The sequence below is a fragment of the Nelumbo lutea genome, chromosome 4, assembly GCF_056320005.1.
Source record: "Nelumbo lutea isolate HS-2025 chromosome 4, American lotus-T2T, whole genome shotgun sequence".
NCBI lineage: Eukaryota > Viridiplantae > Streptophyta > Magnoliopsida > Proteales > Nelumbonaceae > Nelumbo > Nelumbo lutea.
The window spans coordinates 97232844-97256162 of record NC_142687.1 but is presented as its reverse complement, the minus strand read 5'-3'; the positions used below and the strand labels follow the sequence as shown (position 1 = coordinate 97256162).

At 38.8% G+C, this 23319-nt stretch overlaps 1 protein-coding gene across 2 annotated transcripts in view; it reads left to right on the top strand.

Moving 5' to 3' along the window:
• Positions 1-784: 784 nt before the first annotated feature.
• Positions 785-23319, top strand: part of LOC148862065 (forkhead-associated domain protein) — a 47573-nt gene continuing 25038 nt past the window's right edge. The window contains exons 1-3 of one of the 2 annotated variants that reach the window (XM_088986711.1): positions 956-1189; positions 14815-15014; positions 22230-22355. In XM_088986711.1, coding sequence (XP_088842837.1) covers positions 1105-1189; positions 14815-15014; positions 22230-22355 — 411 coding nt within the window. In that variant the 5' untranslated portion in view covers positions 956-1104. Of the gene's footprint in view, positions 1190-14814; positions 15015-22229; positions 22356-23319 lie in introns of both variants that reach the window. The other variant, XM_088986712.1, reaches the window with a different exon arrangement.

Genomic DNA, 23319 nt, shown 5'->3' with positions numbered 1-23319 from the left:
TCTTGTATAGATTTTCCTACTTTTGCCTTCCTTTCCTTGCTTTATCCTTCAAACCAAACAAGCCATTAACTTGAAAAAAGAACCATGTTTGACTCAAAACTCATTAGCTTGAGTTTCCTTCCACATCAATTTAATAGTGTTATGCGCCATCTATCAAAATATTCTGTTCATTTGCATTCTTCAATTGCTAACATATTTTCTTGATTTTGCCAACAAAGGCAAACCCTTTTGTTCAATGGAATTGCCTAGACGAGGGTGCAAGTTGGGTGGGCTCTGCTTGATATTTTGCTAAAATTTAAATGGGCCTAACTTCACAATCCAGGCCCAATGGTAAATTCTTCAAATCATTTGCAGCTGCACAAAGGCTGAAATAGTCTTGATTTTCATGCCTCTCATTTTTGATGAATTATAAGGAACCAACATAGAATAGTTCCCAAGACATTGGATGGTCGACAATCAAAAAACTTAAGACCAGCATCATAAAATTAGTAACCAATCAGGTGGATTTTAATCAAAATTCACGGGGTTGTGATTGGTTAAAATCTTTGCGGTATCACAGTATGACAACGGGGTAACTCATAAACCCCAAACCCATAAACCCCCAATCCAAATGCAGACGGGATTCATCCCAAGTCACCACTACAAATCTACAATCAGCAGGAGACCTTACCAATTACCGATTACCAACCAACCGGTTGGCACCTTTCATTTAATCGGGTTTGATTTGCATTGGATCCGATTATCATCCGAAATAAGAAATAATCGGACTTTCAGTTTTGGACTCCTCCAAGTCTAAAGTTCTAATAGTTCTATCACCCAAATCGGCTTCAGTGCTGATATGCCCGTGCTCACTGTCAGCCTTGCATTGGGAATATCTTCCAAATACGGAAATATTCCCAATGCACGGTGTAGAAAGGCTGTGCGAATGGTGTAAGCACAGTTGTGAGCACTGAAGCCGATCTCGACAGGGATGGGCTTGGTAATGGTAATCGGCACACGCGAGTTGCAATTGCAATTGCCAGGCGAGAGAGAGAGAGAGAGAGAGTGATATTGAACGCTGGTACAAATGTTGTAACTCGCAGGCCTCCTTGGCGGACGCTCTGCATGGGAACGAAAATCAGCAAGACAGAGGAGCTACGAACCCAACTCGACCAGCTTCACACTGAAGCAGAGAAAACAAGGTTCAAAGGTGTGTTTGTGCTGCCTCTGCTCTTTTTCTTTTCGAAAAATCCGAATCCATCTTCCCTTCATCACTTGCATTAAATCATTGATTCTACGACAATTAAGGCGAGATAATTTGCTTCTCAGGAGGTTTTACTCAATTCGTGTGAAATTCTTCCTTTGATTTCTTTATGAAACTGCGACAATTTTGCTGCTAGACCCTCAGAGAGTTCTAGTAAAAGGGATCAGAAGGTGGGTTTTGAAATGGGTTCTGGGGTTACACTGCAATGGATAAATTGTTGATCCGAGAATGCTAGAAATGACCTATTTTAGATGGTCATCTGTATTATCACCTTCTGTGGCTCACAAGGTGGGATGCAATAGGCGATGTTGGATTGATTGTTCATTAATTGGGTTCATGCTTCTGTATCAGAAGAAACGGTCTAAAGATAAATACCTCACAACATGAAGGCCTCTATAGAAGTATTGGACTTTCAGGCAATAATTTTGCTTTGCTGACCAATTTGTCTTGGACTATTTGTTCCAGCTCATATAAGAGGTGGTACACATGGAGTCAGCTTTCTATTAACGAATATGTATGAACAATGGATGTACAGGTCTGAAGTGTGCGGAATCCACTGATTTCACCATATGGGCAAGAGCTTGCTCAGGTTAAATTGATCTTTCTGAGACATACTGGACCATTTAATAGTTAGCATTGGCTACAAATAACACCAAGTCACTAACTATTAGGTAGAAATTACAATAGTGAACCCTAAATAGTTGCGGTTAAGGCTGATTTGAGTTTATCTATAAATGAACTGGGATTAAAATCATGATCTTAATCTTTATTTTATCCACACCTTCATTGGTATTAACTTAAATTTTGTATATTTTAGAAGTCTACCAGAAAAGAAAAAGAAAGGATGAAAGAGAAGGAAAATGGTAACCATAGTAAAGAAGGACAATGACTCCTATACCTATTTTTTTATAGGAAACGGTAACTTTCATTGATGGATTTAAATAAAATTACAATTACAAATTTACCACCCACAGGATGGGTGGAACATCAGGACAGGAACTTTAGAAACAAGCCCAAAACAAAGCCTCCCTAGTAACTCCTTGCTTAGCTAAAGTGTCATTTTATCCATTTAAAATGCACCCCAATCTCCCTTGCTAAGCTAATAGTCTCTCTTAGAGGTTGTCTAAGTGACCATACTCCCAAGTTTCCAAATTGTATCCACCCTATTACCAGCTTGGAGTCTCCTTCCACTTCTAAGTGTTGCATTCCCCATTGTTTCGCCAATTTCAGGCCTTGGAGCAAGGCCATGACTTCTGCCCTTAAGGAGTCTCTATTGGAAAACGTGGGGTTACTGGTTCAGATCTGAAAATAGAATTGTATATATTCCTAGGATTGTGGAAGGATTGATTTAGAAAGTTTTCTTTCTATTTCTTTCTTTCTATTTTTGTATTTTCTTTTTTCTTCTTTCTATTTTTCTTTCTTTCTATTTATTGCAGCAGCTTACTGTATAAATATGCCAATTGGTAATAGAATGAAACATATCAGTATTCTACCATTCCAAAACATGGTATCAGAGCTCTAGGTTTGTCAACCTTGAGATTTTTTTTTTTCGGCCTTCATTGCCAGTTTTTTGTGTTTTTCTCTTCTGGCCTTCAGTGTTTATCTGTAACCAGAAGTGTTCATTTATTCTCCTTTCTTGTTGGCCTTATTTTTCCTCCATTAACAATGTCCGACATGACTGCAACAAGTGCTCCCATCCAAACCGATGAAGGAGCAACAAATTCTCATCCTCACACTGGTGATTTGCAAAATATTCAGGCAACATATAGACTGAATGGTCAGAATTACTTGAAGTGGTCACAACTAGTGCATACCTATTTAAAGGGAAAAAGAAAAATTAGTCACCTCCTTGGAATAGGACCAAGGTTGGGCGAGCCAAATTTTGATGCTTGGGACGAAGAGGACTCCATGATTATGTCATGGTTGTGGAGTTCAATGACACCCGAGATTAGTGATACTTGTATGTTTCTTCCCTCTGCAAAGGCTATTTGGGATGTTGTCCGACAAACCTATTCCAAAGCCCATGATGTTGCTCGTGTCTATGAGGTCCAAGTGAAGACTGTGGCGGCCAAACAAGGGAGCAGGAGTGTTACAGAGTATGCAAATCTGCTGCAAAATTTATGGCATGAGCTTGATCATTATCGGGTTCTTGAGACAAAGTGCGCAGATGATGCTGTGATCTTGAAGAATTTCATTGAAAGAGATAGGGTGTATGATTTTTTGGTCGGACTGAATGCTGAATTTGATCAAGTCCGAATACAAATTCTTGGCAAAGAAGAAGTGCCTCCATTGAATGAAGTCATAGCCCTTGTCAGAGCTGAGGAAAGCCGCTGTGGAATCATGCTTGAGCCTAAAGATCCCGAAGGCTCAGCCATGGTGGCAAGGGGAGGAAGTTATAGTGGTTCAAAGGGTGAGAACAATCACAACTTGGCTCGTGACACAACCACCCTTGATTCTAACGATAACCTTTGGTGCACCTATTGCAAGAAGCCCAGACACACAAAAGATCGGTGCTGGAAAATTCATGGGAAACCTCCCACATCCAGCAAGGAATGGGGAAATCGAGGAGTTTCAAAAGGAGTTCAACAGGCCCATAATGTCTCCACAATCCCGCAGCAAGAACACTCAAGTCAGGGACCATTTAATGATGAAGAAATTGAAAGGCTAAGGTGCTTCCTGAAATCCTTGAAACCAGGAAGTGGTTCTACCTCTTTTGCTCTCTCAGGTGAGTCTTTATCTCTAGGATTACATGCCTCGGCTAGTGTTTTTCCATGGATTATTGATTCTGGAGCTACTGACCACATGACACCCTCTTCATTACATTTTCTCACCTATACACCCTGTCCTAGTAATAGAAAAATTTCTGTTGCTGATGGTTCTTTCACCACAGTGGCAGGGATTGGGAATATTCAAATTACTCCATCCCTATTACTTAAAAATGTGCTTCATGTTCCTAAGTTATCCACTAGCCTTATCTCTATACATAAACTCACCCAGGATGTAAACTGCAATGTTGTGCTCTTCCCTTCTTACTGTGTATTTCAGGACCAGGTTTCGGGGAAGAAGATTGGACTTGCTAAGGAAAGAGATGGACTCTACTACCTTGAAGCAACCAGCAAATCATCTCACACTGTTATGCATGCCATGCACGAGTCATTCTTATCTACCTCCAATAAAGATTTAATTTGGCGTCATCATTTCCGTTTTGGTCATCTTTCATTTTCCTATTTTAAAAACAATGCTTCATTTCTTGTTAAAGGAATTGATGTTGAAACCTTTCATTGTGATGTTTGTGAACTTGCTAAGCACAAAAGGATTTCTTTCCCAATCAACAATAAAAGATGTTCAACTCCTTTTTATTTGATTCATTCGGATATATGGGGCCCTTCTCAAATTCCCAATATTATTGGTTCCAGATGGTTCGTCACCTTTATTGATGATTGCATTAGGGTCACATGGATTTTTCTTCTTAAGTCTAAATCTGATGTGGGTACGATTCTTCCTAACTTTCATAACATGGTCCAAACTCAGTTTAGTGTGAGAATTAAAAAGTTTCTATCTGATAATGCTATAGATTATTTTAATTAGAATTTGTCCCCATTTTTTCAGAAAGAAGGCATTGTGCATGAACCCTTCTATGTTAACACTCCCTAACAGAATGGGGTAGCTGAGAGAAAAAATGGCCATCTTTTGCAAACCACCCGAGCCTTTCTCTTTCAAAATCAGGTGCCAAAACAATATTGGGGGGAAGCTGTCCTTACTGCTGCTTACACCATAAATAGACTTCTATCTAAAGTTCTTGACAACCGAAGCCCAATACAAGTCCTTTCTCAATTTTACCCTGATATTCGAGCCTCAAATAATCTCACACCAAGAATTTTTGGCTGCACTGCCTTTGTTCATGTCCATAATAAGGGAAAGGTAGACCCACGAGCAATCAGGTGTGTCTTCTTGGGATATTCCCCAACTCAGAAAGGTTATAAATGTTATCATCCAGCCACCAGAAAATTCTACACCTCCATCGATGTCACATTTGAGGAAGGAAAATCTTTTTTCACTCAACCTTATCTTCAGGGGGAGCCCTCATTAATGGAACATAAGGCTTCGGATCTACTCTCCCTAGATGTATTACCCTCCTCACAGACATTCAATCATCAAGAATCACATCCCTCTGAGTCACATTCCTCTGAGTCTCAACAAGAGTCAAACAACCCGACCATTGAACCAAATTCAGACACTGTTAACCCCACGAATGATGTGCATGATAATGTGAGATATATGCATGTTTACTCTAGGAGGAAAAATCCAGATCCTCAACTTGTGCAAGTCCAAGATTCAACTCCTAATCCTAGAACTGAGGGATGCTCAGAACCTGAACCTACACCTTCACAGTCTGAGTATGAGTATGACCTACCTATTGCACTGAGAAAATGAACTAGAGAATGTACCAAACGCTCATTGTACTCTTTAGCCAAATATGTATCATTCCAAAGATTCTCTAAATCCCATAAAAGTTTTATAGCCAGCCTTAGCACCATTCCAATTCCTAATACTCAAGCCGAGACACTTTCTAATAAGGAGTGGAGAAAAGCCATGAGAGTGGAAATGGAGGCATTAGAAAAAAACAACACATGGGAAGTTGTGGATCTACCAAGAAACAAGAAGACGGTAGGTTGTAAATGGGTGTTCACAATTAAGTACAAATCTGATGGGTCATTAGAAAGGTACAAAGCATGCCTGGTAGCCAAGGGATATACACAAACTTATGGGGTAGATTATCAGGAGACTTTTGCCCCAGTAGCTAAAATGAATACAGTAAGGGTGCTACTGTCGTTGGCTGCTAACTATAATTGGGATTTGCAACAGTTTGATGTAAAAAATGCGTTTCTCCATGGTGATCTAGAAGAGGAGATATACATGGACGTTTCACCGGGTTTTGGAGAAGGCATTAAAGGGAACAAAGTTTGTCGGTTGAAGAAAGCACTATACGGTCTCAAACAATCTCCGAGAGTATGGTTTGGAAGGTTTACGAAGGTAATGCTGAGTACAGGTTACAAGCAAAGTCAAGGTGACCACACATTGTTTATCAAACACACAGCCTCAGGGGGAGTTACTGCACTATTAGTCTATGTGGATGATATAATCGTTACTGGGAATGATAAAAAGGAGAAGGAAGCATTGAAAAACTGCCTTGCCAGAGAATTTGAGATAAAAGACTTGGGGAGACTAAAGTATTTTCTCGGAATTGAAGTTGCACATTCTAAACAAGGCATCTTTATCTCTCAACAAAAGTATGTTGTTGATCTTTTGAGAGAAACAGGAAATATGGCATGTAAACCAGCTTCCACACCTATAGATCCCAATCATAAACTTGGAGAAGCCAACGAGAATGCAAGTGTAGACAAGGAGATGTTCCAAAGACTAGTTGGAAAACTCATTTATCTTGCACATACACGACTGAATATTGCATATGCTGTAAGTGTAATAAGTCAGTTTATGCATAATCCTAAAGAAGTTCATCTGCAGGCTGCTCATCGAATTCTACACTATTTGAAAGCCCATCCAGGAAAAGGAATTTTATTCAAAAGAAATGGAGGACTGGCTCTTGAAGCATATACAGATGTCGATTATGCAGGATCTCCAGTAGATAGACGGTCCACTTCTGGTTACTGTACCTTCTTAGGAGGAAACTTAGTCACTTGGAGGAGTAAGAAGCAAAATGTAGTGGCTTGGTCAAGTGCAGAGGCAGAATTCAGGGCTATGGCACAAGGAGTGTGTGAATTACTCTGGTTGAAGATAATTTTAGAAGACCTGAAGATTCCACGAGAAGAGCGTATGAAACTATATTGTGACAACAAGTCAGCCATCAATATTGCTCACAATCCTGTTCAACATGACAGGATGAAGCACATCGAAATTGACCGACACTTTATAAAAGAGAAACTGGACAGCAAGTTGATTTGCACTCCCTATGTGTCTACAAAAGGACAACTGGCCGATGTACTTACTAAAGGGCTCAATAGTATAGACTTTCGGAGAATTATAGCCAAGCTGGGAGTGGAGGATCTCTATTCACTAGCTTGAGGGGGAGTGTTGGAAAACGTGGGGTTACTGGTTGAGATCTGAAAATAGAATTGTATATATTCCTAGGATTGTGGAAGGATTGATTTAGAAAGTTTTTCTTTCTATTTCTTTCTTTCTATTTTTGTACTTTCTATTTTCTCTTCTTTCTATTTTCTTTTCTTTTTATTTTTCTTTCTTTCTATTTTTCTTTCTTTCTATTCATTGCATCAGCTTACTGTATAAATATGCCAATTGGCAATAGAATGAAACATATCAGTATTCTACCATTCCAAAACAATTTTATACCAATTTTGTTGATAAAAAAAATTTCTACAAGTTTGACTGTTTTTATCTGATAACTATTAATACTACATTTTTTGTTTATTTTTTTTGAAGATAAATAAAGAAGAAATTTTATTACTGTTAATAAAAAGATACAACTAAGACAGATGACAAGGAGTGACCCCAACGAAATACCTACAAGCTGAAAATATGTCTCATATAATAGAAAGACAGTACAGAGAACAAGAACCAAGCCAAAATTCTTAATCCCTCAAACTGCCAAAAGTCAGCCGAAATCTTCTTTCTTCTCTAAGCCAAATTTTCAGATCACCCCTGCTTCCCCACTTCTAATTCTTGTATCCACGCATTTACTTGCAATCAAAACCCCATCAAGATTTTGCCTCCCTTGGACCAAAGCCATTTGAGTCGAACCCACCACGGCACCACCAAATGCAACACCATCTTCAGCCTCCTAGACAGCACCTTATCAATGATTTTGTAAGGGCTAGAGACTAGGCTAATCGGCCTGAAGTCCCTAACCCTAACATCTCCATCCACTTTCGGGATGAGAGAAATGAAGGTGCATTGGCAACATTTTCCAGTTTTTTCTCCTCCCATAATTCCTTCTACATATCTGACAAATCTTTCGTGATAATGTTCCAACAAATTTTGTAGAACCAATGTTAGAACCATCAGGCCCTGGGGCCTTATCCGCTTCATCTTTTTGACAATATTCCATACTTCTTCCTCCTCAAATTCTCTATCCAGACACTCCATCCCTCCTTCCACCTGAGCAAATGAGCAAATTCCAGCTCCCCCAAATGTTATTTCCTATTAGGCATTACTTTTTTATAAATTTATATGAAAATTGCAGATCTCCTCAGCAATCACTTGCTGGTCATCAATAACTCTTTCTCTCTCCAACGTCATAATTGTGTTCCTTCTTCTCCTTCCCCTCACCATGGCTTGAAAAATTGCAGTGTCCTCTTTGAGCCACAACATCCTATCTTCTTGGCTCCATGAAGCCTCCTCAAAATGAATTAATTTTTTCAAATTTTCTCTCAGTCTCTCTGTTTCCAACCTCCCCCCTTGAGGAAGATTGTCCTCCAACCTGTCCAGCCTGGCCATTCTCTCCCAAACCTCCTATTTTCTCAACTCTACATCCTCAAACAGTTGCCTGCTCCATCTTTTTAAATCCTCCAAAATTTTCAGTTTCTTCATCAATATATGCCCAACTGACCACTGAACTTGATAAGAATTTCATTTCTGTTCAACATACTCTAGAAAATTTGGATGTCCTATCCACATACTTTCAAATTTGATAGGCTTTGGCTCCTCCCACAATTACCCCTTTCCCTATCCAGATTTGGCCCATACACATTCGAAATCAGAAATTTTATTCCCTACGACTCATGCTCCAGAACTACTGAAATAGAGAAGCTCCCAGCAGAAGTCCCACCTATCTCAGCAAACCTGCATCCCATATTGAAATCAGACCTCCTGACAGATCTTCTGAACCCTTTATAACCCAGTCCCTGTCCACAGAGCCCCATAAATCATTACTAATTCCCCAATCCACCTCTTCAAACTTTGATTCTTGAAGCATCAACATATCAACTCTGAAATTCCTTACGAAGTTCTTGACAACCTCTCTTTGTTTTGGATCTCTCAACCCCCTTACATTCCATGAACAAATTCTCATTTTTGATTTTCTATTCCTCTCTCATATCTTTTTTTCTTTTTTCTTTTTTTTTTCTTCAGTGCTTATCTCCTATAAACATTCTCACTCTTTCCTCTCCTCTCCCTTATTGCCCTCATCATCTTCGACTTCTCTGAAAGCTCTCCTTGCAAACTCTTCTCCCTCTAAAATGCACAAACCCAGAATTTTGCTTATCCTCACCTCCGTATCAATTAATTTCTCAAAATCAGCCTTCTCGCTAACCTGGTGAGTATATTCAATCCGTACCTCCTCTTGTTCCTCTCCTGCTTCCCCCTCTTCCTTATCTTCTAAAGCCCTTGTTCTATATTTTTTTCTCTGATAGACCTGTTCCCTACCAGTCTCCCTTGCCCCAGTATTCTCCTTTCTTCCAGATCTCCTAACTCTTCCTCAATGGTTCCCAAAACCTTCCCCTTCTCAACCACAATACCCCATTGTCTCCTTTCCTTCCTCGCCAATCTTCCTTACCTCATCAGTCCCCTTTTATCCCCCCCCCCAGTTTGCTTGCCTACGACCACCACCTGATCTCTAATTATCTCCCTCAGCTCCCCTACTTCCTCCGCCGCCCTCTCCACAATCTTCTGACATACACCTCCTGTCCCTTCCCTAGAAACTCTTCAAAACTTCCATCCTCAACAAAACTGAGACAGGTTTGGCCTACCTAGGTGTTGTGAAATGAGAAGCCCTAGGATCAACGACAACATTCCATCCATTAAAGACAAAAAGCAATAAGTCATTTAGTATAGCCACTTGAGCTGTTTTCAAACAGCTCCTAAGAATCAGTCAGTTTAAAAGAGTTAATCTAAGATGCTTATATGCTAAAGGTGGATATGTGAAATGGGCATACAACTTATTTCTTGAGATCAATGATATGGATATGGACATCAATATCCTATATAACATGCTGACACCATTTTTTTATGTTTAAGCACTTTAAGCTGAATGTCCTTTTTAAATACTTTAACATTAAATATTGTTAAATTCATTGAAATTTAACATTACACAATATCAACCATGGTAGGGACTTATAAGCTGAGGGTGATGAATGTGACGTTTTTTATTATTCTTCAATTTTTTATATATAATGATTAAAATGTAGCATTTATATATTTTATAGGTGTGCATATATTCTAGTAACTATCCATGCAATATCTGATATTATAATGGATAAGTATCAACCCATGTTGCACGGACACTGATACAGGAGTCTGAATTTTACATGTATTGAAGAGTCTGACTTGGCAAGCTAAGAAAACATGGACTTGTAGACACGTCCATGGAAAATTATATACTATTAAAATAGCCCGTATTTTTTGAATCCTAACCTTATATACCTGTGAGAATTACCTTTGTTGTTACTAAGTAATGTTTGATGTGAAAAATGGCATTCATCTTGTACATTAGCTGTTCATGTATGTCAAATAACGTAGAAGATAGAAAGGAAATGTTATTTAAAAGTATCCTCAAGAATCATGGAGTGTTGGAATCTAACGCATGTCGAACGTGGACACGCCATCCATTTGGAAGAGTGGATGCAACACTGAAAGGAGATAGCATTTTGAGTATCATAGGATTTAAGGTAATGCGATAGCATTTATGTCATTCCATATTGAAAATGGCAGTCGAATCTCCACTTTCAAATAGAAAAAGTTTCTCTGCTCCCCTTCTTCTCTTTCTGGTTTGAACTAGAATTTGGGCTTCACTAGGAATCTTAGAGAGTTTGAGGTTCCCATCATGTCTGCTTTGCTTACCTTGCTGAATTCTGTAGTCCTAGGGTAAGATGGTTTGGATAGTAGGGTGTAGATCCTTAATCTAGCTAGACTTTTCACCTGTAAGTCTTTGTTTACCTCTCTTATTGCCTCCTCACCTTCCTCTTCTCCTTCTTTCCTTGTTAAGGAAATTTGGTGTGTTCCCATTCCTCCTGGAGTTGGTGCTTTCTGCTGGGATGTGTTTTATGATTATATTAACACTTGTGGTTTACTTCGAAGGAAGATACCAAACTGGTACTTGTCCCCCAACTGGTGCGGCTTATGCAAATTAAATGGTGAGATTGCATTTCATCTCTTAATCCCCTGTCCCTTTGTTGGATTTATTTGGGATTGGTTTGCTTCGCTTTTTGGTTGCAAGTGGCTACCTCCTGATAGCTTGGGGGGGGGTTGTTTAGCCCTTCTGTTTGCAGTTGTACAAAAAGGAGGGGCAGGTTGATGTGGAGATGTACTAGGGCAGCAGTGGTTTGGACAGTCTGGGAAGAAAGAAACTCAAGAGCTTTCCAGGATAAGGAGGGGAGTAAGGAAGCCTTAATAGAGGTCATAACTCTAAGAGTTGCACAACAGGTCAAGACCTTAAATATTTTCTCTGTTTTTAAGTCGATGATTTTTTCAGGTCTTGGGGGGGCTATTGCTGACTCCTCTTCTAGAAGACAGCTGGTAAACAATGGAATGGTCACCTCCATCTAGTGGCTGGATGAAGCTGAACTTTGATGGGAGTTGTGTGGGCAATCTAGACCCATCTGGAATTGGAGGGGTAATTAGGGATGAGGAAGGAAACATATGTGCCTTTTTCTCAGATCCAATTGAGCAAGGTGATGTTGCCACAGCAGAATTCTTGGTAGCAGTTTTTGGGGTTGAGAAAGCCAAAGAATTGGGTTTCGAAAGGTTAGTTATTGAAGGTGATTCCAAAATAGTCATGGATGGCAAAAGAAGGGGGAAGGAGTGTCTTGACATCTAAGGAATGATCTCAGATGGCTCAAATGGCTCTCTAAGGACATGTTCATTCAAGTAAATTGGTTAAAAGGTCTACCAACAGCTTGGTGAATGGTCTAGCTAAGCAAGGGGTTCAGAGACAATCTATGTTGTGGGCTCAGTTTTAATATTGTGGGGGATTTAGACTCTGTTGAGTCTATTTGTTTCTTTCACAATTTCTTGTTGTTCTGTTTTCTCATAATTTTAATAAAATTCTTCCTGAGTTACTGACCAAAAAAAATAGAAAAAATTTTTCAACATGCTATCATAAAAAAATTGAAAAGAGACTAAGGTTGTGTTTGATAACTCAAAGTTTGATGTCTGAAAAGTCAAAAAGCTATTATTTCGGGTCTGACATCTGAAAAGAGGAAGAAATGATTTTCTGCCTTTCAGAGGCTTTGAAAAGATAAGATTGTTTCGAGAAAAACTCTTGCGTTACTTCTTTCTTCTTTCTCTATACCTCAGTTGTAATACTGCACTTTCATCCATTATTATGCCCAGGATAGAACTTTCTTGATTACATTTAAATGGGATAAATTCTCACATGCAAAGCTATAAGATCAAATAATAATGGGATGGCCAAAACTATAATTGCAACTATAAATAATTTTATTTCAGCAAGTGCAGAAAGAGTAGTGAATTCCTTAAGGATGGAAAATCAATAAAAACAGAGCAAGAAGATGTTGTTAATTCACCTTTTGTTCTATGGTTTTTCTTTTCTGAAAATATATTGTTGTGCATCTTTTTTTTTTTTTTTTTTTGATAAATGAATGAAATTTTATTAAACCAGCAAATAAGAGTTACATGCAACCTGTGGAAAGGCACGGGATTATTGTTGTTAATCTTTTTATTATTGTGCATCTTATCCTACATAGATAAGTTTAAATAATATGTATTGTTTTTGTCAACATTTTTCTGGTGAGTGCATCTGGAGTTTGGAAAAGGAGATGGTTTCCTACAGAGTTGGTTTCCAAGTGGCGGTATGAGGGGCACATCACTAAATTTGCATGTATTTCTGCTCTACACTTGAATGTAGGAGTTCTGAGGATTCTATGAAAGCAGTCATTTCTTTACATGGGAGGCCTTGTAAGATGAGCTAAAACTCATTGTACAGTATTAACAATACCTCAAGGGGACATTGGGTGGAATCACAGTGAACGGTTATTCTATGCAAACTTGTCAAATTCCAGCTAATTTAAGTTCCATGACATTATTGACAGTTGTGAATCTTGATGGTGCTTATTGCTGCAGCATCTTTCTTTCCAAAGCCATTGTTGCTAGAATGCCAAGTGTTTCAAGTGATCTAAATGATTTGGTTTTGTAATCCTGTTCATGCTTTACTATACTTGATGAACTATGCTTCTTCTGGGTTTTTGACATTTTGCATATGCCTGAGTTCTTTGGTGTATACACAACTAGGCCGTATATCAAATATTTGGGGTTAGCTTATGAAATATCTGCACCACCATACCACTTTGTTGAGGGTTATATCCTCTTTTGAATCACAAGTCCTGAAGTGTAGTTTCATACATGTGTAAATAACACTAATTCATATAACAATATAATAAGATGCGCTGTTTTTGTTAACATCTTTCTGGTGAGTGCATTTGGAGTTTGGAAAACGAGATGACTTCCTCCAGAATTGGTTTCAAAGTGGCAGCATGAAGGGCATATCACTAAATTTGCATGTATTTCTGCTCTGCACTTGAACGTAGGAGTTTTGAGGATTCTTTGAAAGCATTCATTCCTTTATATGGGAAGCCTTGTAAGATGAGCTAGAAGTCATGGTACGGACTACGGAATTAGAAATACTTCGATGGTACATAGAGTAGAATTGCACTGAACTTATCAAAATCCAGTTAATTAAAGTTCCTTGACATTGTTGTTAGTTGAGAGCTTCTTACTGCTTATTGTTGCAGCATCTTTCTTTCCAAAGCCATTATTGTTAGAATGCCGAGTTTTTCAGGGATCTAATTTAACAGCTCAAGCCTTTAGGTTGAACAGTTCCTGGACCAGGTATCAGAGCTTGTTTGATCAAGTGGTCTAGTGTTCAGTTCTCATCACCCCCATTATAATTAATTAATTTTCAGCACAAGGTATGGGTGGGCCAGTGCTTGTCCATGCTTCAAGCCTGATGAACTTTTGCGTGAGGGGGTGCATTAGAGAATAAAAACCTATTCAGGGATCTAATCTAACAGCTTAAGATTTTAGGTTGAATGGTTCCTTGAGAATCTAGATCATTTGGTTTTGTAATACTGTTCATACTTTACTATACTTGATGAACCATGCTTTTTATGGGTTTTTGACAGTTTGCATGTGCCTCAGTTCTTTAGAGTATACACAACTAGGCCTTATCCTTGTACCAAATATTTGGGGTTAGCTTATGAAATACCTACCTGTGCCACCATATGACTTTGTCAAGGGTTATATCCTCTTCTGAATCACAAGTCCTGAAGTGTAATTTTATATGTGTAAATAACACTTATTCATATCTCTGTGTGTATACCTACCTTTCCTGCCTATAGAAGTTTGATCAGCTATATTGGAAGCTTCTAATAATAGATTTGAAAGGTCTCAATTTCATGATCAGGTTAAGGATGATATAACAACCACTGTTTTTTACCTGCTGATCAGAATCATTCATCATCAATTGACAAAAAATAGATTTTCTTTCACAGCTATCATTTTGTATGTCATCATAATAATAGACGAGGCATGTACTCTGCATACAAATATATTTATCAGTAAATATGTGGTTATTGGTTCAGCAAATAGTGCAAGGTTAAGGCTCATAAGGTTGTCAGAGGCAGCGGAGAAGCTTCGGCAACAGGCAGCAATTGATGTTCAACTTGGGAAAGAAAATGAAGCAAGGGAGCTACTTTTTCAAAAAGGGAAGGTTATGCAAGCATTGGAGAAGTCAAAGAGCCGCATTGAGTTACTTGATCAGCTCTCAGCAAAGCTTAATGAGGTGCAGTAATCTTTTCTTTTTTTATTTGGAATTTTGCATCTTATTGTTTCGTTCCAACAAAGGAACTTGTTGGAGTGAACAATATCTGAAAATCTTAATTATATATAGTAAATTCAAATGGATATGTCATTATCAATTTCCTCAAAGTTCATTAATATTATATGAGTTCTGTATTGTTCTCTGACCTAATCATGGTCATTGGTGCTTCAAAATAAAAAAATAAATAAAGAACAAACCTAGTCTTACATAGAAAGACCAACAATGAAATGAAGGTAAGAACTAAGAACTTTGTGTTGTTTTCTTGTAAGATGTTATTACTTCTTGGACTGAAGGGAGATTTTTTACTTCCCAATATTTGCACCCTGATGGATTCATACATAGGATTCAACACCAAAAGGAAAGCAAAAACTCATTGTTGGGAGACGAGAAACTTATAGGCCTTGGTATCTGTAGAGAAGATGGGCCAAATGGCCCATAGGCTGTTTATCCTTTTTTGTTTTTATGTTCTTTGCTGTAATGGGCCTTAAACTAGGGGTCTCTCTGTAAATTATTAAAGTTTTACTTAATGAAATGGAATTAAGGGTGTAAGAGAGAATGTTATGTTCGAAAATCTCTCTCTTTGAACCCTAGTTGTCGCCACATTCTTCTTCTTCTCTCTTCTTGAAACCTGATTTCTGTTACTTCCTTTTGATTTTCTGCAACTTTTTAAACAGTCATTTCTTTTCAAAAGGTTGTTTTTCTTGTTGGTATCAGAGCAGGCTCGACTTTTCCCTTTTTTTCACCTTTTTTCCCATACACAGTGTGTATAGAGAACTGAATCGTATGAATAGGTAAAGAAACCTATTTCAGCTTAGTTGTTAATGGTTTCTGGAGAGAAGGGGCTGGTTTTGTTGTCCTCCTGACAGATTCAAGTGTGTTGCCCAAAACCCTAATTTTTTGGAGAAATCTGATTGTGGGCCCCACAAGGAGTTTGACATGGGTGCTTAGTGACTGAAAGTCTTCTCATCCTTCATCTTGAAAATCGAATCAAGTAGATTGGTGTTCTGTGAAGTCTACAAGGAGCGGATGAGATTTCTTTGTTTCTCCCGGCTTCCAGGTGTGACGCAGGTAGCTAGTACAACTGCATAGAGGTTGGCTCATAACCCGGTTTTTGTTCTGTCTTCATTTGTTGTTATTCGAAGTTGTTAGAAGTTATTTTCGAAGTATTTAAGAAGATGAACCCTTCAGAAGTTGAAAACAAGCAAGTTGCTGAATCCGGACAAGTTTCGGGAGCCTCTGTAGACTCTCTACTGGTTGTGACCATGGTCAAGATAGATGGAACCAATTATCTAGCTTGGTCACAATCACTAAAAATTCATATCTGCAGTAGAGGCAAATGGGGTTTTATCTTCGGGAGCAAAGGCTCCTTCGGAAGATGATCCATCATATGAAAAGTGGATGCAAGAAAATTATACTATTATTGGATGGCTTGTGAACTCAATGCAACCACAGATTAGTCAGCACTATTTGTGGATGAATTCAGCAAAGGAAATTTGGGATAGTGTTGTTGAAACCTATTCCAAAAAATTTATTGAAGTATTTATGGTAGGAAATTGATTTGATAGAAGCTGTATCCTGGGACACCACTAATGATGCTGAGACCTACAATAAACTTGTTGAGAGAAATAGGGTGTTTGAGTTTTTGATAGGGTTGAATCCAGAGTATAACATCACAAAGCAAAATATTTTATCCAAGGATAGTATTTCACTGTCTCAAGTGTCTCAAGCTTATGCCTTGGTAAGTAGTGAAGAAAGTAGGAGACTTGTCTAGGTTTAAGGGGCTGGTCTAGATGATCACTTTGCTAATATGGGAGTGAAACCCAAGTGAGTTGCGGGGACTCCAAGTAGCTCAAGGAAGAAAGAAATTATTTGTAAGTACTATAAGAAGCCAAAACACACTAAATACAAGTGTTGGGAATTGCATCCTGAGCTTCTTCCTCTTCATTTTCAAAAGAAGTTTGATAATATGAAGGCAGGGAGTGCCAATATTGTTTCTGGTCCAGATAGTGACAGATACCAAACTGAAGAGATGGACTACTAGTGAGCAGTTAGCAGCTATGAAGGAAAAATATGAGAAGTTTGGAAGGATGATCAGTCACCTAGAGGGTGTGGCCTCTTCTTCCAACCCTCCAGGAAATTCAACCTCTTATGCATTTGCAAATTCAGGTATACGGGCTTCTGCCAATCATACAACTATCTTAAGTAATCGTTGGATCCCTTGGATTATTGATTATGGTGCTTTTGATCATATGACCGGCCTTTCCACTTTGTTTGTTTCTTATGATTTACTTCCTGACCGTGACAAAATCACCCTAGCCGATGGCTTTTTTGCCCCTATCTCCGGCAAGAGAACCATCAAGGCTACAAATTCCTTGGTACTTCCTTCTGCTCTTTATGTACTCAAGCTAAATACTAATTTGTTATTTGTAAGTAGCCTAACTAAGTCATTGAACTGTTGTGTAACATTCTTTCCTTTCTATTGTGTTTTTCAGGATCTGGAGTCTCAGAAAGTGATTGGGAGTAGCCATGAGGCGAATGGAATATATCTGCTGGACACTCTTGGACAGAGCCATGAACAACTTGGAAAAGCTGCTTTTGGGTCTACATCTACAGAGTCCATCAGTCGAGTCATGTTATGTTATTTTCGTTTGGGTCATCTTTCTTTTTCTACATTAAGTCATTTTATTCCTAGAGCTGTTTAAGGGAATTAGTATGTCTATTCTTCATTGTGAGTCATGTGAATTGTCAAAACATTGTAGAAGCAGTTATCCTTTGAGTAATAAAAAAATCTTCTTCTCCATTTCATATTGTGTACTTTGATGTGTGGGGGCCTTACCACTTACCTTCTATGGGTGGTTACAAATATTTTATCTTGTTCATTGATGACTTTTCTCGGTTCACTTGGATATTTTTTGATGAAGTCCCGTGATGATGTTTCTAGACTTGTGAGGCAATTCCATGAATTTGTCCTAACCTAATTTGATACCAGAATTAAAATTTTCAGATCCGATAATGTGAAAGAATAGTTTGAGAAAAAACTGACCTGCTATCTCATTGATTTGGGGGTTATTCACCAAAGCTCATGTGTTAGGACCCCAGAATAGAATGTAGTTGCTTCACATGTCCCTACAAAATTTTGGGGTGATGCTGTTCTCATTGCAACCTACCTAATCAACCGTATGCCATCCAGGGTTTTGGGGTTTAAGTCTCCCTTCAGTCTTCTTCATCTGGGCAAGGATCTTTTTCCTATTCCTCTTCGTGTCTTTAGTTGCAATTGTTATGTACATATCATAAGTGTCCAGAGACATAAATTTGAACCAAAATCCCACAAATGTATCTTATTTAGTTATTCCCCCACACAAAAGGGTTACTGTTGTTTTGATTTGAAGACTAGCACTCGGTATGTCTCAATGGATGTCACTTTTGAGTCTTTTATTGAGGGGGAGAATTTGTCACACTTGTTTGCTCTTCCCCTTCCTATCCCAATTGAGTCTTCTATTGAGACTCTTTCTAGTGTTTTTATCCCTCCTTTACCTCATTGTCCTCTTTTTAATCCCAGGTTGTACCAACGGCAAAGAACCAAAAGTGAGTAGATTGTTTTCCCTTCAGCACATGAGCCTCCTACACTTCCAGTCACAGAAGAGACAATAGGTACTGATACAGCCCCTTTGGAGTCATCCTTTCTAGACCTTGATATCCCTATTGCTATTAGTAAAGGAAAAATGAAGTGTACTACACACTGCATTTCCAAACGCCTTTCTTATAGTTTGCTCTCTCCTTCATATTTTGCCTACTTTTCTTCTGTTGCTTCTAACCCAATTCCCAGGTTTGTGTCAAAAGCTCTTACTATTCCAAAACGGATGGATGCTATGAGAACAGAAATTGATGCCCTGCACAAGAATGACACTTGGGAAGTAGTTGATTTGCCTGAAGGGAAGGATCCAATAGGCTGTAAGTGGGTTTTTACTATCAAATATCTTGCTGATGGCACCATTGAAAGGTACAAGGCTAGGCTGGTTGCAAAAGGTTATACACCGACATATGGGATTGATTATCTAGAGACCTTTGCTCCTGTTGCAAAGATGACTTTTGTGAGAGTTATGCTATCTTTGGCTGCACACTCAGACTGGCCACTTTATCAGCTGGATGTAAAAAATGCATTTCTGAATGGAGAGTTACATGAGGAGGTCTATATATCTCTTCCTCCAGGGATGTATGAAACAGATATGAAAGGGAAGGTCTGCAGGCTGAAGAAATCTCTTTATGGACTCAAACAGTCCCCTAGAGCATGGTTTGAAAGGTTTAGGGCTGCTCTTGTTAGCTTTAGCTATGTACAGACATAGTCTAATCATACCCTCTTTGTGAAGAGGAGAGGATCCTTGGCCATTTACCTAATTGTGTATGTTGGTGATATTGTTGTAACTGGTAATGATGTATCAGGATTAATGATCTGAAATATTTCTTTCATATAGAGTTTGAGATCAAAGATCTGGAGGAATTGAGATACTTTCTTGGCATAGAAGTTGCTAGATCCAAGGATGAAATCCTTATCTCTCAGAGAAAGATGGGTGTTGTGGAGACTCTATAACTTGATGTTCCTTATTAGTATAGTCCCTGTTGTATATTACTTTTACATCTTATTCTTCTTTTCTCTTTTAGCCCTGTATGGGCATTCTTGTAATTGTACATACCTTTTAATATATAAGAGACTCTAAGGTAGGGGTCATTCATTCTTGACACCTCTAAGATTATTCTTGTTCCTTTCTCTATTCGGCCAAGAGTGTTGACATGGTATCAGAGCATGTTGCTCTCTGATCTATTTTCACTCTCTTGAACCTTGCTAGAAGCAGTAAACTTGTCGTATTAGGGCTATCTTGATCAACCCTTTTCTATTCTTTCTTTGCACAACCAGCAAGAGAGATTTCTTTAGATCTCTCTTGGGAGATATTGGTTTGAGGCCAAACTTCAGATCTGGTGTCACCTAGACCTGATCTATTCTCCCTACAAACAACATCTGATTTGGTGAAGTTTTTTAAGGAGTTCTGGTCGTCTTCTTGGGGCGGCAATACTGTACAGTTTCCTTTTTTAGACTGCAATAGCTTTGGACTTCAGATTTGGTGTCGCCTAGACCTGATCTATTCCACCTACAAACAACATCTGATTTGGTGAAGTTTTCGAAGGAATACTGATCTTCTTCTTGGGGCGGCAGCACTATACAGTTTCCATTTTTGGATTGCAACTTTTTTTTGGACTTCAGGCCTTCAACATCAGCCTGTGATTTAAGTTTTTCTCTCCAGATCAAAGGGTTCTTTCAAGCTCTCCTTAACCCTACACTCAGTTTCTGGTTTGGAGATTTTAAGAACTACCTCGATCAGCATAAGATACCTCCTTGTTCGTGAAGACGACGTCTGATGTGTTGGTAAATCACAGATTTCTCTCAATCGGCTGACTCGGTCAACCTATAACCCTAGATCTGGTGTTGTCCTAGGGTTTTCTTGCCTCCCATTTATTTCATTCAGACTTCAGATTCATATTTGAAAGGCCTTAGACTTGACAGTCTTAAAAACTTGCCTTTTTTGGACTATCATCTTGAGTTCTTGATTGTTGAATTTGGTTGTCTCTGATATCCTTGCGTCTGGATTGCTATTTTCTTGCTGAAATGACCTCCGATAGTGGCGATTCTTTTGTTAAAGGTGATTCTTTGGCATCTACAGTTGAGCAAAACATTTGACAACTGGTAACATCTGCTATTCCCTCTGCTCTTTTTGTTATTGGCTTACCTGGTGAGTTTTCCGGTTATTGTGCTTCTTCTCATATTTGGATCATTGACTTTGGAGCTACCAACCACATGACAGGAGCCTACCCTAACCAACCAAGTAACCTTACTAAAACCCATTACAAACATATTGTTACTACCAATGGTGAAAAGTTAATCATTGGTAGTAGTGATCTGTCTCTTAAGCTTTAACCCACTACATCTTTCCCTCTTACCAAGACCCTTCTTGTTCGTAATCTCACTACAAATTTGATTTATGTTGGCCAATTAGTTGATAAAGGTAACATTCTTATCTTCTCTCGTGATGGATGTTTGATTTAGGACCGGAACACTGAGAAGGTGAAAGGGAAGGGGCGCAGGTTGGGCCATCTGTTTGCATTGGAGTTCGAAAAGCCTTAAACAGTAGCATCATCAGTTTATTTCAGTTCCTCCACTTCTAGTTCCTTTCTAAATCATAGAAATAATGTTTGAGACTTATGGCATAAGCATCTGGGTCATTTACATTTTGAAAAATTAAAATTTTTGCTTGATTCAGGCCTTATTAAGAATAAAGTTCCTTCCATGCACACCTTTGATACATCTTGTGTTTCTTGCTGCTTAAGTAAGAGTCGTACCTTACCATTTCCTTACATATCTGAGCATGCTACCTCTCCCTTCGAGCTTATACATAGTGATGTCTGGACTGTTTCTCTCTTCTCAGCTTGGATACAAATATTTTGTCGTTCATTGATGATTGTGCCAGGTACACATGAATATACTTTCTTTGCCACAAGTGTGAGGTTTTCCCAACATTTAAGTTGTTTCATGCTATGGTGCGAGTTTGGTTTCAATCACAAGTGCATATTCTCCATTCAGATTCAGGAAGAGAATACACTGATGGAGATTTTTTATCCTATTTGAAGGATCATGGAATACAAGTGCAACAAAGTTGTCCAGATACTCCTCAGCAAAATGGTGTGGCCGAGCGCAAGAATGGACATATCCTTAGTGTTGCGAGGACATTATTGCAAGAGTCCCATACTCCACCTTCCTTTTGGGTAGAGGCAAGTAGGTACAACTGTGTTTTTGATCAACTATATTCCTTCCTTAGTTCTTGGTAATATGTCTCCCTTTCAAAAGTTATTTGGTCGCTGTCCAAATTTATCTATGCTTCATGTCTTTGGATGTGTGTGCTTTGTTCATTTTCCCTCTCGTGAACGTTCTAAATTGTTTGTACAGTCTATCATGTTTGCCTTTGTGGGTTATAGTCCTGACTACAAAGAATTTCTTTGTTATGATCTTCTATTCGTCGCATTCGTATATCACGTAATGTTGTTTTCCTTAAGCACATTTCATTTTTTGCTAGAATTACTAAACTGTCTACACCGTTTGTTTCTATTTTGCCAAACTTTGATTCACAGGATGCTCCACCTCCTTCTGTTGAGAAGAACTTTCTCGTCTTCTCTCGCAAGCGGTTACATGCTCCAACCCCTGTGCCTGTGACTCTCCTTCCTCCTGATTTAGATCATCATCCTACCTTTGCTCCTGTAAGTGATACCTCTACTTTAGACACTCTTCATACTTTTGTTCATCTTCGTCGTTATACTCGTATATCTAAACCTCCTGACCGCTATGGTTTTCCTTCAAACCATAGCTCTTTGTTTGTTATCCTATCCTCCACAGATGTTCCTCGCTCCTACCAGGAAGCTAGCCCTCATTGGAAGGAAGCCATGGATGCAGAGATTCATGCTTTACATGAGAATGACACTTGGGATCTTGCACTTGCTCCTCCAGATGCATCCATTGTTGGGAATCGTTGGGTTTACAACATTAAGCTAAAGTCTAATGGATCTCTTGATCGATACAAGGCACGTTTAGTTGCCTAAGGATATAGTTAGGAGTATGGTATTGACTATGAAGAAACTTTGCTCCTGTTGCAAAGATCACCACAGTTCGTGTTCTTTTAGCAGTGTCTGCTGCTCAATCTTGGACCATATGCTAGCTTGATGTGAAGAATGCCTTTCTTCATGGTCAGTTGAAGGAGATGGTCTACATGAAGCCTCCTCCTGGATATTGCAGTGATCATTCTTTAGTATGCCGCCTCAAAAAATCTCTATATGGTCTAAAACAAGCTCCCTGGGCATGGTTTGAATGCTTTCGCGATGTTGTAGTTGCTGCTGGATATAGCCAGAGTTCTTTTTATCACTCTTTATTTGTTAGGCGATGTTGTAGTTGCTGCTGGATATTACCATTCTCCTACTATATGTTGATGACATGTTGACTGTAAATGATGCTGAAGGCATTCGTGAATTGAAACTATTACTTCATAATTCCTTTCACATGAAGGACTTGGGCCCTCTCACATATTTCCTGGGACCGGAAGTACACCACAGTGATCGAGGGTATTTTGTTTGTTAGCAGAAGTATGCCTCTGACCTTGTTAAACTTGCTGGTCTTAATGATGAAAAGCATGTTGATGCACCTATGAAGCTAAATCTTAAGTTATTTAAA